General features: G+C 40.2%; 1 protein-coding gene across 4 annotated transcripts in view; it reads left to right on the forward strand.

The window, feature by feature from the left end:
• The window catches only part of kibra (WW and C2 domain containing protein kibra), a 35240-nt gene extending 28155 nt beyond the window's left edge, over positions 1-7085 (forward strand). For all 4 annotated transcript variants that reach the window (XM_022810397.2, XM_086976574.1, XM_022810427.2 and 1 more), the window contains exons 2-5: positions 93-202; positions 417-2383; positions 2567-3108; positions 3277-7085. In XM_022810397.2, the coding sequence (XP_022666132.1) occupies positions 93-202; positions 417-2383; positions 2567-3108; positions 3277-3421 (2764 nt within the window). In that variant the 3' untranslated portion in view covers positions 3422-7085. The remainder of the gene's footprint in view (positions 1-92; positions 203-416; positions 2384-2566; positions 3109-3276) is intronic.
• Positions 7086-14131: the final 7046 nt, after the last annotated feature.

The following is a 14131-nucleotide window of genomic DNA, read 5'->3' on the forward strand; positions in this document are numbered from 1 at the left end:
TGTTCCGTTCACATTGGTCAGTTTCAAAAGCTATTGAAACAAATTATCTATAATACGATTCTGTTTATATGTTTTCTTCTATTTTTTTACAGACTAACAAAACCTCAGTCCTTTGCGGACTGCATAGGTGACGAGTTGCCATGTGGATGGGATCAGCGTTACGACCCTCGTGTCGGAATCTACTTCGTTGACCACGAAGCTCGTATGTAATCCCTAGATTAAATCGGCCATGCGATTTTTCAGATTTGCACACATCGAGTATCAAATACAACCCACATGCTGTGTATGTCCATTGGTCTGACATATCACGAGCTTGTAAAATCTCTCTGTCTCTCGCTGTAAGTCATATACTGTACTTTTTAGAGATCTATATTTCATCACTAATAAATACCTTAATGTGCCGTTTGTGTTCACAGAACGGAATCAAATCGAGGATCCGAGGCTACAGTGGCGACAGCTCCAAGAGGCTATGCTCAAGGAGTACCTGCTGACTGCACAAGAGGACGTTGTAGCTAAGAAAGAAATGCTCGAAGTGAAAAACCAGCGGCTGGCGATAGCCCAGGATGAATACATATACTTGAGTTCGCGGTTAAACAATTTGCTGCAAGCCGCATCGTCCACCAATTTGGCGGCGTCAAGCTGCACTTCACTGAATTCAGTTGCATCAAATGCACCCAGCTTAACTAAATTCGACCCTGATCTATTAAAAGCTGATGTAAGCTTGGCTCGTCAGAGAGTTAACCGTCTTAAGGCAGAACTTGAGCGGATTCGAAGCGACCTCACTCAGAAAGAGCGAGGTCTTGAAGTCCTGGCAAGCATTGACGAACGCCTAGTCAGCAGCGGTAGCATGTACACTTCAGACGAAGCCCGGCTGATCGTCGAAGAGCTGGTTAACATTCAGAAAAGCCTGTCCAGTGGCGAAAAAGAAAAGGAACAACTAATGAGCAATCTTTCGAAGCTTCGAGAAGAGCTTTTACGAATTTCGCAGACGAATAGCAATGGCGACGAAAAGTTTTCCAGCGTCGAAATTCAGACTGAGCTAAGTGGAGAAGAGCCAACCTTAGGTGCTCGTTTGGCCGAAATGGCACGCATGCGTTTGAATTATGACGCTGCGCGCAAGGAGGTCAACCGAATTCAGCTCGAGATCGCTGGATTAGAGAACCTGATGGCTCCTGGTAAAGCGGAAAGCGATCACGATCGATTGCTTCTTATCCAGGAGAAGGAGCAGTTACTGCGTGAGCTTCGTTCTTGCAGTAACAGCAGCAAACGTGATGAAAATGAAAACGAGATTAAGAAGCTCACATCAGAGTTGGGCTGGGCCATTGAGAGCTCAAATCGGGCAATATCCGATCGCCTAAAACTGCACGAAAAGAAGACAAAGTTGCTGCAAGAACTAAGCGATGCGATGCGACAAGTAGCCGCTCTCGAGGGCCGTCTAAAGTCTCTTTCTGCGTCGACCCTTTCAATGAGTTCTAGTTCAAGTATAGGCTCTTTATCTAGTAAAGAGGGCTCAGCTTCGAACCTAAGCTACACCGACATTTACGGCTTACCGTATACGAATGACAGTATCGCGACGAGTCTGCAAGACCTGCATAGAAGAGTAATGACCGTTGACAGTGTGACAACAAAGATCAGTGACCTCAAGGTTCGGGAGCAGCTAACGCCCATCATTGAAACCCCGCGGGTGTCGGTCAGTGCTGCCGCGTCAGACGAATCGTTCGCTGGTGACTCAGGCGTGTTTGAAGCTAATAATCAGAGTTCTCCTGAAGCAGAGACCCAGAACACGACACTCGACACACCACAGATCCAAGTAAAGCTATGGTTCTCTTCAGAGGATGAGATCCTACTAGTTGGTATCGAGAAAGCTCATAATCTAGCTGCGCTTGGGGTACCCGTCGGCTTCCGTGTATTCATCAAGGTAGCACTGTATCCCTCCTCCGAGGATACTTGCTTAACTTGTAAGACGGATCTAATTCGTGATCTTATTAAGCCCGCCATCATCGGCGAGATCTTTCAATTTCCAATTACCCTAAAACGAATCCAGACTCAAACCGTTCAGGTAAATATCTGGGGTATCGGGCCTCTCAGCCAAGAAGAGTGCCTTGGCTGTGCGCAAGTGTCTCTTGCCGATTTCAACCCTACGTCATCCAGTTTGAAGTGGTACAACATCTTGAGCTTTCGTTTCTTGTCGCAAACAGTCGGTCAATCGATGCCAGATATGGTAGAGAGTTCCGATGAGAGTACCATCATTTCTTCACAAACGTCCACACTTACGAGAGTTGAAGAACAACCAACAAAAACTATTGTCGAAATCACTGCTGTCCCACAGGTAAAAACAGCGGCTACGAACACCGACTGCGCCTACCAGACGGCTGCGAAAAAGGTCAGTATCTTCCTGAAAGTCCAAACAAATACTTTGACACATATATGTCGAATGATTCGAATTTTTACGGTAGTAAACAGACTGATGAGACTATATTTATAGAATCTAGACTAAATGTGCACTGTACGGGCCGTCAACTTATCATAATGGTTCATTCTGTTTGCTGACCTTGCATCCCTGTAGCTGGATCCGTCAAACTCAGCTGACCAGCTTCTACTACAGGCCCTTAAACGATCACAGACATTCACCATCAACCGTCATCGCATCATGTGCCGACTCAACCGAAGTGACTCAGACAGTGCTATGCCTCTCTACAGTCGGAAGTGTCCTGTGTTTCTCCGCAACTCCATGGAGCGTCGTAGTCAGCGGTGGAAGAAAAACGGTCAGCAATCAGGTGATAAGACTGTCAAGCAGTCTGTAGTTGAAAAGAAAATGCCTGCAGATGCATCGCGTACATCGATTGATCTTGCTCTGGATCTGCACGCTTCCAAGGCACGCCTTACTGCCCTCAACGACGACTTGTCTAAGCTGAAGGAATTGCAGACACTTCTTGAGGAGTCGAAGCAACGTGGTGAAGCACCCGAGTGGCTTCAGGAGGAGGGCATGCAGCGACTTCTTGGGTACGACGAAAATCAGGCTCGACTTGTACAGAAGACCTCCCGCAATATTTATCGTCTTCGTAGAAGTCTCAGTCGAGATGAGCCAGCGAACCTCGCTATGTTCAAGTGAGTCTAGGGGAGTAAACTAGTAATATTTATGCTTGTTGTAATACCCTGAAAATATGCACATTTCACCTTTTGAAGTAATTATCTAAGTGGATATAGGTGAAACGCCTTTTCTTATCAACGTAATGCTTACTTGTTTTTATACGACGAATTACACTGTCGTTTCAGGGAAAAAATGGCTTTCTTTACAAGGCCTTCAACGAGCAACGTTCCTGCACTGGCTCCGTCGTCCATTTCGCTTTTCCCGGGCGAGAATAAGACAACTCCTCGATTTGAATACACAGTTGACCCTATCTACGGTGTGCAAGTATAGCTAGACGAGTTTATGAGAACTACCGAGCGTCAGAGACCAGATTCATGAAGAGGATATAGAGGGACCAAACCGTTTTCCATAGAAGACGAAGTCAAAAAAATACGGGAGATATATATTTGTTTGTATATAGCGCGCTCCGGTAGGCCATTTGTAAGTGCCAACCGACAATGGTTTGAATGCTGTGCGTCCAAACAGTTAGGGCACCGGGGACCTTTTCCCAGGAGAAACGTCAAAGTTCTGAAATGAAGATCGCACATACACATTTATTATATTAAAGACAGACGGACACTAACGGTGAATATGTCAATAATGATAAGCATGATGATGACGACGATTATGAAGCAGTGTTCTGATCTGACTAAACGGGTCAGTGCGGGACCAATATATCGCGAAGCGTGCTCATCACTAATCGGCCAATTGAAAGTGGGAATAGAAGTGAAATTTGGACAGGAAACTCATGCTCCTTTGAGATCTCGAAATCCATTTGAAGTACTAAATGAAGAGTCAAATAAGAATGATTGAGTTTGATTGACTGACGAGAGGCGATGATCGATCGAATTAACGAAACAATGTTTCGTGAATGCAACGCAATAATAATTGAGTAATTTCGTCTGGAGCTAACACAGCTGTCGAAGTTTGTGTCTTGTTGAGTGCAATTCAAAGAACGAAAGGAAAACAGGAGAGTGTTTGAAAGCTAATCACTGTGCACGTGTACGGGTTAAACGAAGAAAGATAAGAGGAGCGAGGGCGGTCCCGCAGGCGGGATCGTTCTGGGCATTACTTCGGGATAAGGTACCTAGGTCACGTGATACTTCTATGAATCGGCATCCCTGTTAGGAGGCAGCGCTGTAACGTAGAGATTCATCAGTTAGCAGTTTTTAGTTTATTCCACAATGAATTTTCAGTTATATTACTTTGTTCCAACATAGACACCAATGATAGTAGTGGAGTCAGCAAGCTACCTGAAAAAAACTATGACTTTTCTTTGGTGTAAGCATTTATCTAATGGAAATTGAGGTCCTTGACCATTAGTGCTTGCAAATTACGTAGCCCCGATCGCGATAACAAATCGTAATAGGGTATTGCAAGCATCGTAGTGTAAACTAATTATCTCTATGCTACTTGAGCAGCTGTAAACAGGTTTATGAAGTAAAGGCACTCGTTTGACCTTCTATGAGTACCGAACACCCTGAACGCCCAAGGCCAACGGTTATACCTGTGATAATGCCCCGCCCGCAAGGAGTCCTTCAAGGATCCGAGTTGGTCGCTATACTCAGTTGCGCCTTGGCTTTCGCCGGCTCGCTCGCTTGTTCGGAACTTCGAAATCGAAGCAACAAAAAACGCAGCCCCTGATAAAGCAGGCGGCTGAAAATACACGGAGAGAGAGAGAGAGAGAGAGAGAGAGAGAGAGAGAGGAAGAGAAGAATCTGCCGTTAGGGTAAACCTAATTTTTGAGCTCCTTAGTACCTTTGGTATCTAAACCAGTGTAAGCATATCGTTTAAGGTTTACCTTATCTCGTGCCCTCTAGTCAAAAAGCAAGTCTTACAAATTGCTACGCGTATTTATTAGTCAAGTAAATATACTTAATAATTATACGACTGATGGTAATAATCATACTAATTACTAATAAATATCTAGAGGGATATTCTATGAGTGAATACAATAGTTGAAACTCTATCTAGATAAAAGATAATAAAAATGAGTGGTAACGAAGATGATGAGCAAACGAAGCGAGTGAAAGACCCAAGCAGTAGCAACGTTTGATACGCGGATAAGCGGATTTCAATTTGGCTATACGTCCTTTTTTGATTTGGAACTTTGTGTTCTGGCGGACTTAAATAACCGGATTTCCCTTATAACATCGCCCGCTACTAAAGACTAATTAAAAGTGGTTAACGCGCAGTAAACGGCGCGACTCTTATTACTAATTTATTAATTCGGCATAACCGTATTCGATATATTGTGTAGCACCTCCAAACGTCAATTACCCTTTTGCTATTCAGATCTTGAACCTCGTCTGTCAATTCTATATAATGAAATTCGTCTAATAACTTCTTATCGAGGCATATTTTTCTGCGTCTTGATAATTATACTTAGAAGTTCTGTAGAACAAGTACCACATGTCCGGCTCTGGATGTCATGACAGCAATAGAATCGAGCACAACTCATTAAAGCCTGAATAATGTAGAGCGCGGAATCATTTTCTTGGCGTCTTCCGCAGACCTCAGGTAATAGAACAATGGTCAAAAAATATGCAGTACCTGAGATCCCCTCCATGTTTCACGTCCTAAGCCCACAGAATTCATTGGACTTATTCTACGCCCCACTTTCCTCCCGGAACACTGACCGTCGAAACCCCTATGACGTAAACTTCAACAAGAGCAACAGGCCACAATTCCTTAATTGGATGAACGCTTGCCGTTAATACGACAATGCAATACGACATAAAACGATTTGTTATAATTCTCATTTCTCTTATTTTAATATTATATTGTAATAGCTATTTCTATATAAGTATTGTATTATTATAAACAGAATCGACACAGAGCTAAACGTAGCCCTTTCCCATACAAAGAACCCGTAAGTAGCACATATTATAAGGATCCGCTATTAGTTCATTGCGTGTTTGAAAAATATTATCGAAATAGAAAAATAAAATCATTCAAAACGAACCAATGGAATAAAATGGGTAGCAAAAGTGAAGGGTGACTACTAGCAGGGTCAGAATGATTTTAGAAACACGCAATGGGCTACAATGAGGTTTCGAGGTTCGCCCGCTAAGCCACGACTTAGCCGGTTGAAGTCCGCGCATGAATCAATCAATCAGTCAATTAATGTCAGCAAAAGCAACAGAAACTAGTCGTCCGCAACAAGTTGTCGAGTCATCTTGGAGCCGTTTGCTTGTTCTGAAAAATAATTAGATATGTACGTGGCAACTTCAGGTTTAACCGGTTACGCTTGAATAAAAGTTACTTGTGGCGCTACAGCGTCAAGGTTGCCACTTTATTGCTTATCGGTGGTAGTAAATTTCGAAACTCCTAAATGGCTCGCAATTTCTCAGGACACATCTGTCACAATAAAAACTGATGAAAACGTACACCATTGCCAAGTGCAATGGTGTCGTTAGAATCTGTGCCATTGTACATAGTCAATAAAGAAGAAGAAAAGAAACATGGTTTTTGATGAGCGAGTCTCGACAACATAGTTACTGATATGAAGTTGTTGGGAGTAATTAATACACGACAGAATTACGCCTCCTCTACGAATCGAGATATGCACAAACCCTTTGACCCTCAATCACTCTATCAGTGTCTTTAAAAATGATGACCGATTTACACATCAAAATACAAAAGAAGAGAGAACAAACGCCATTTATATTTTTCTATTTCGTAGTTCACGTATTTACTTCTCGAGTTCACAAAATTCTGTATGTACATTTTCTATCTAGAGTACCATATATTTTCAATAAGTATATGATCCACGTATTCCGAATTAGCACCGACTTTGGTACTTGTTAAGAGCTGGCATTTTTTCAAGCAGAAGCGATTTAGGCTCCAACATGTTAGCGGTCTTTTGTCTCTCTTCTTTTACACATATATATATATATATATGTTCATTGTAAAATATCATATATTATAGAGAAATAGAAATATCATTCCGTTACGCATCGCCTACTCATTCGCTATTTACCTGTGGCCTTAGGTCACGTAATCAATACGCTCGAGTAGAAATAGATATCTGTTATTATGACTCGACCCTATAGCTGGAAAACTCAAACCGGGTTATGATTAGAACATTTTCATAGAAGCTGCTAATTTCATAGAGCATTTTCAAGAAGCCCCGTTTTGAACTATTTAGCTGTCTAAGCTACATAATTGTTGCACTATGAACTTCATTTCATACCGAAATCATTAGGTAGAATACGCGTAGAAGAGTAAGATTCATTCCTTTTAGCTTTCTCATAAATGTAGTTATTTTTAAACCCCTTTTCAAATAGCATTATAATAATGAAGGTCGACATATCGAGGTTACTGAATTGATTTCAGCCTTCAAATTTATTTTTTATAACTTTGGCTTTGACTTTTTTTTTTGCAAATTTACTGCAAAAGCTGTGTAGGATATATTCACTTCTTATTTAGAGTACACTAATCAGATCCGCGAACATAATCATATTGCACTACATGGCAGAGACGTCCTTACTAGACACGTATATCTACGATCCGAGATTAGATAGCAGACAGCCATTACTTTCTATGTTGAGGTTTCAGGTATATCTTCGAGTGCTGGTAGTCTCATCTTTACTTCGCATCTCTCCCGTTGATGCAACTCGTCAGAACCCACAGACTCATTTCAGTTTGTACAGGACGGGTAGCTTGCCGTGTTTCCGGTATGAAACGTTTGCCGGTGTCTGCGTTTGAAGCTTACTTAGAACTCGACGTTTTTGGCTTAGTTGTGGATAAATATTGATTGCCATTCATTCACTGGCCGTTCTATTAGGTTCAGCAATAAGTTCCTGTACTTTCGGAAAAGTACAGGAACTTAAAAAAGAAAAGAAAAGTTTCCTTTTTCAATTTTTCTTCACTCATTGTTTACCTCTGATAGGTTGTTTGAGAGCGCTGCTTCTGCTCTGTTAGTGTACTGTGGCGGTATTCTGTTGAAATGTGGCTTTACGTTTTAATTGTAACAAGCGTCATGCGGCCCCAATGAGCGGTTTTTGCACAGAATTGTTATTGGTGACGAAAAGTGATGCCTGTCAGTTAGTATGACCAATTGAATGGATATCCCAGGGAAAGCAGCAAACCTAATCTTCATCTGAAACAAATAATACCTTGCATCCAGGGGGGTCCATTTGATGCACTGGAATTATTTCCGATAGATATGGTTATTTGGCCCAGTTAGGTCGAGTCAACTAGATTATTCAAGGGAAGAAACCCGACAAAGGAAGTGAGATTATTTTGTTCATATGGCCATTAAGGCTGCGTTCCTGGGCTTAAAACAGAAGGCTCTGCTGCGTCCTCTGTATTTACTAGATTCGTCGTCTTTTTCACCCATTAGCCAGTCACTTCCGCGCTTTTATCTTTGCCCCGAGTAAGCAACCCAAAACTTTTTCGAAACGAGACCTTTCCAACATAGCTGGACGGAAAGATGGGAAAAAGCTTTGAACAATGACGGGCAATTCACAACAAAACCAACTGTTGCAAGCGATGTGCTCTGTTTCGTAAAAAAAAATAAAAGCTTAATATCTAACCTAGTAATTAACTTGCAGCATATATTTGGATTAGCGTAGTTCCGGATTTAATTAGTGTGTCCTGTGTTACGTTTGAGCGCCACTTCGTTTCGTCTACACCTTTAACGTTTCAAGTTTGTTAGACCCTATTGTTTGTTGCGTACAGGTATATATGTTTATCTACGTAGATTCGTTCATTCTCTACCGATTTGCAAAGAGTTATAAGTTGATTATGAATCATACTCATAATTGGTGATGATTATAACTATTATAAGTTAACTCTAGTGTTTAAGATGCCATATTTCTACCTCCGTTTAGCTAAATATAGGTGAAGCAATCCCATAAACCCGACTCTTTTATATAACCAATTCGATCAAAACTAGGTTTAAAGGAATCCTTAAACTGTGAGATGACGTAAAAGGGGGTAATGAGCTAGGAGACAGTAAACGGTTCCATTTCTCATCTACAACTTGACAAATTGCACATTGTGAACATACACTAAAATCATATTTGGACCTGTCTTGCAAGTGTTCTTACCGTTTATAATGCGAAAGAACCTACGCTTCCCTAAGATGAAACGTTATAGAAGTTGGGCTTTGCAGTACAGGACGTCTTTGAATGTGTACTCAGGATTGAGTTAATCCTCTCTATAAGGGTACTTACTGTATTGATAATTATACATTGATCAAGCAAGCAGAAAAGCTAGGATTGTTCAGAAATAGTCAACAATACGACTAGAAGTTATACAAAACTCGTTGTCAAAAACATTTCGCCGATGGCTTTTGCAGTATCTGCACAAACGATAATTCTATGAAGAAATATTCAGATTTTTTTATTATTAATTTTATTATTGAATAAAAAAAAACAGCTTACACAAGAAGCATAATGCGCTCGTTTGTACAGTCAAACGCAGAAACTCAACAGATCATCATAAGAGCTGAATTTTTGCTATTCTCACTTCGTTAATTGCAGTGCTTTCCCGACACATCTTTCCATAGGAGATTGTGTGCCTTATTGAAGTATCGATTTCTAAGCTCCTTGAAAAACACTATTCGACTCTGAACAAAAATTAAGGGACTACTGACATTTCTATATGTTAACCGTATATCAAGTCAAACATTTTTACAGATGGCGCGCAAATCGCGTACACATTCAGACTAGCTATTGACGGTGAACTGTTCCCATCGACTTCGTCCAGTGGGATTCCTCTCAAAAAATCTGAACGCCGCCATATTTGCATTTCAAAACAGTATCCTCTACATGATTTTCCTATTTTTAATGCAGATAAATACAAATAATAATCATTTGAGAGAAGCACAGCGCTCTTGGCTTGGATTGGATATCTTACTACACTGAATACCGTTTGGAGTTTTATGCGTAGAAAGCAGAATCAGGTCGGTTTACGTTAAACATCGACCGGATACGCATAACTTTCTAACGTTATAGGCGTTTATAGCACTGGGGTGGACTCTGAACACGACGAGACGCTGCGAAAAAGAAACACGTTCCATTGTGTCATATACTCAGTGAAGTTCCTGTAAGCAGCAATTGTTTGTCTTAGTAAAATATTATAAACGATTATTGCGAATTTTGTCTAGTGTTTGTCGATCCGCTTTCGCAGACTAGTAGCTATAAATTCGGATGTGTCTTAGGGCGTTGCTGGTCGTACGCACATATTGATCGCGTATTTATTGTTTATCACGGTTCCTTCACTAAATAAAAGTCATTGTTTGTTGATTGTGATATTAGCTATAAATCAATGGGTACAACAATCCAATCTCCTGTTTAAATATACGTAAAGACACAAATAACTGCATGTCCTTGAAGCATCTCAATTACTTTTTTTTTTAGCTTTTCAGCGTTGGCCTGCAGAACTAATCGCTTCGTGCTATAATTTGCGTCAATGAAGTTTCATTGCAAAATGCTTACGGCTTGGAACCTAAAGTCGGCCTTTATGAACCCCATAAATATGATGTAGTGCTTGCGTCAAGTCACCTGTAACCGTAAAAGTAGAACTGACAAATGACTCCTACCTATCCCACTAGTAAAGAAGCATCATGTCCACTTGACAACGCGTTTACCCTAGATATGTCAATGGTTTTTATGTATTTGGAACGTAAAATTAACCCAAGCTACTACCAACACCGTTAACTTTCTGTAATGTAAGCAACTTTAAAAAAGGTAACCATGACACACAATACCGAAAAGCAATTAGATTCTGGTTGACCATTACTTGTATTGAATTTACTACCAAGTGGAAATAAATTGAATAGGTCGGCAACCCACAACGCTATACATGCGTGATCATTGATAGAACTGTATAACAAAATAATTAACCGATTTATTATTTTTTTACCGAAACTCTGTAGTACCCTATCGAGAAACAGTGATCACCAAATTTATGCAAACCGTAGGGGTTTGCCATGACGTAAGCGATGACGCAGCTCAAAGAAGCGTTAGGTTAAGGTTTCGGTCGAGTGCGTCGACGACACCACATGTTAGTTATAAACTTTCACACGACGTCATCTTCTTCGTAGTTGTACCGAACTGCTAATAATTAAGAGTGTTTGCTTTTCTACTAATATATGTGTTGTATAGGGTATTAAGACTTGAAAAAACAGTGCGATTTTTTCCTGTTAACTATATATATATATATATATAAATTTTCCGATTGCTTAACTTATTTGAACTCTTTATTCTCTTGCCGCTAATAGGGGTATACGATGCGCTGAATAGCCCAGTCGATGGTGGCGGGATGACTTAAGTGCCGAAGTAAGATCCTTAATGAGATCTTTATCTGATTATCCAGGTTCCTATATTTGTTTAGTGCACGGTTAAGTTGCAACGTCATTACACTTTTTACTTTTAAGGTATTATACAGAATGGTGCAAAAGTTTTCCGCCGGTTCAAAAACCTTCACATTACCCATTCTTGCGTTTATCTTTACTACATGGTAATATTATATCGTAATACATTCTGTTATACGTATATAAAAATAAAATTTCCTTCGTTGTTTGTTTTTCGTCTGCGTATACTTTTGCTATAGCGATTGCTATTGCTTCTAAATCAAGTATATATCTTTCAAAAGTTATCCATTATAGTTATAGCTAGAGATCGGACTCGAAACTTTCATCCGATAGGTCAGGACTCCACATATGATGTTACCGTGACAAAAATTATCTCGTTCAAGATAAGTCTTATACACCACATACTGCTGTTGAGGTGTTTGTTGTATTGTCAACAAGCCTCGTTGCACGTCGACTGTTGGTTATCGCTAAACTGTGCCGTTACGCAGCGTTACGTAAAGCGATCACTTTCTACCAAAGCAGGTAATTGGCAAACGCCGCGTCTCTACAAGCCGACTTTTGTAAAGCTGACAGACCATTGCTCTGCGTTCTGTCCTACCCTATGGCTAGCTGCAACAGTTGTCTGCTTGCTTGAAGTTGAATGCTTCAACAGACAGATAGGGTAAGCTAAAAGTTTCCACGAGCACCTTCACGAAACAAATATGGTGTCGGACAATTCGTGCCTTATGCAGAATTTTGGCAATCAGTGTCTATTTTTCTTTTTGTTTCCTGCTCAATCGAAAGGTGCAAATAGAGAGATTGTTTTTCTATTTATGGTATCCATGATTTGAGTGAGGGGGTAGTGAGGATGAGTAGTGATGATTATAGAAATTATTATCGATGGACGCTGTCTAGGCTACCACAACCGCCCCTGGATAACGCAGAATACCTTTCAGAGAAAGACAGGGCCGATAGAAAAACCATGCTCCTTTATGTCCTAATGAGGGTGAGTATGTCTAATCGTTATTAATTAATCTTAGCATATCTAAAAAACGGTATGGTCTTCAATAATCCTTCAAAACGAGTACAGTTGCTTCTGCAAATGAAAATTACGGAAGAACGACTTGTTATTAGTTTTTCTGATGTTGCTGGTACCGCTTTTTTTCCGGGTTTTGAAGGTAGATATGATAAGCGTCTCGTTAGCTCCGTTGGACACAGCTTTGAAGCGATTGAAGCGCCTGCGTACACGGTGATATATCGTGAAGCGAGAGACATCAGTACAGGCAAAGGGTCCGTACACGATATTTTATTAGCTAATAGCTTGACTTTGTATTTTAAATGCTGATAGTGTATGTGTGTTGTTACCAAGTGGGCAAGACAAAAGTGGCAAGACTAAAAATATGTAGTATTGGATTTGACGATACATGCACGACTACAGAAGCTACGGCATCACGACGGAAGGATATATTGAATTTTTAAATTCTATTTTAATTAATGAACCAATAGCAAATAACCAATACGTGTATATATGTTTGGTCCAATTATGTAATTATTTAACGTTATGATGAAGTACTTAATGGCGGCACCGAATGTAAAACTCAAAACATTTCAAACGTTATACCGTATCCATTGTATTTCAGTTTTCAATCGGTTAGATGAACCTTTTTTTTTTTTTTCCGTAGAAACGCTTTACATGAATTACAGCGGACAAGTTGTCGATTATAACTTTATCACGCGATTATATTGTTTCTGTAGTGACGGTTTATGATCTATCACTTTTTACTTATACTAGGATTCATAGAAATTACTGGATGGAAAACTGGACGAGGCTATGAATGATTTATTTTAAGGTAACATTTTGTCTGTAATTTTTCGCTTTCTGAACTGAGCCCAGCCGCCGTTCATTGATGCTTCTCATCATCATCGTGTTTCTCGGAACAATAGGTCTCTTGACCAATTGTGAAACTAATTGAATACTCGACAATTGACCCCTGTGGTAGATAGTCTTTATAACTAGACAATATATGTATAATGGTTTTTGTCAACGCAGTGGCTTGGACTGTCAAATCGCTAACTGAAAAATGTAGGGATTGCTAACTCAAGCACTAACTTCGTTATGTGTGAAATATGGAAAAATATCTCCGAAAATGTGATTAAATAAAGAAGCAATAGTAATAGCTGTGGAAGCAATAAACAGGCAGCTTTAATTACGATAAGTTTCCTCACGATAAAATAACATTTCCCACGCTTTCCCATGCTGCTAATCGCTTCTGTCTACGGAAAACAATATTGATATCTGTCGTCAAACTTACTTGTTATGAGTTCAACTTCATAGTTTGAGGCTGCCAGACTTGACCGTGCGGATGATTACTACAATACCTGTTAAGCCAGTAACTCCCTCAGCCAATATGCATAGCTCATATCAGCTATGGATAAGTGCAGATAAAAAAATATTTGCCTATCGACGATTTTTTCAGAAATCGGCATAGCGATCAGACAGCTAGAATGGAACGATTGCTTCCCAATCAACTTCTGAAGTTCGTAGTTGTGATTGAAGAAGACGGCTGATATACAATATAGAAACGTATTTCCTGCTATGACTCATTAATAGATATGTATTTTTCAAGTCGTATATCAAAGATAGCTTTTGTGCTTGACCCAGCACCCTGTTATGCAAAACCACTCAGTGAGTTAGC

Source organism: Varroa destructor, unplaced genomic scaffold, assembly GCF_002443255.2.
Source record: "Varroa destructor unplaced genomic scaffold, Vdes_3.0 BEIS01000001.1, whole genome shotgun sequence".
Taxonomy (NCBI): domain Eukaryota; kingdom Metazoa; phylum Arthropoda; class Arachnida; order Mesostigmata; family Varroidae; genus Varroa; species Varroa destructor.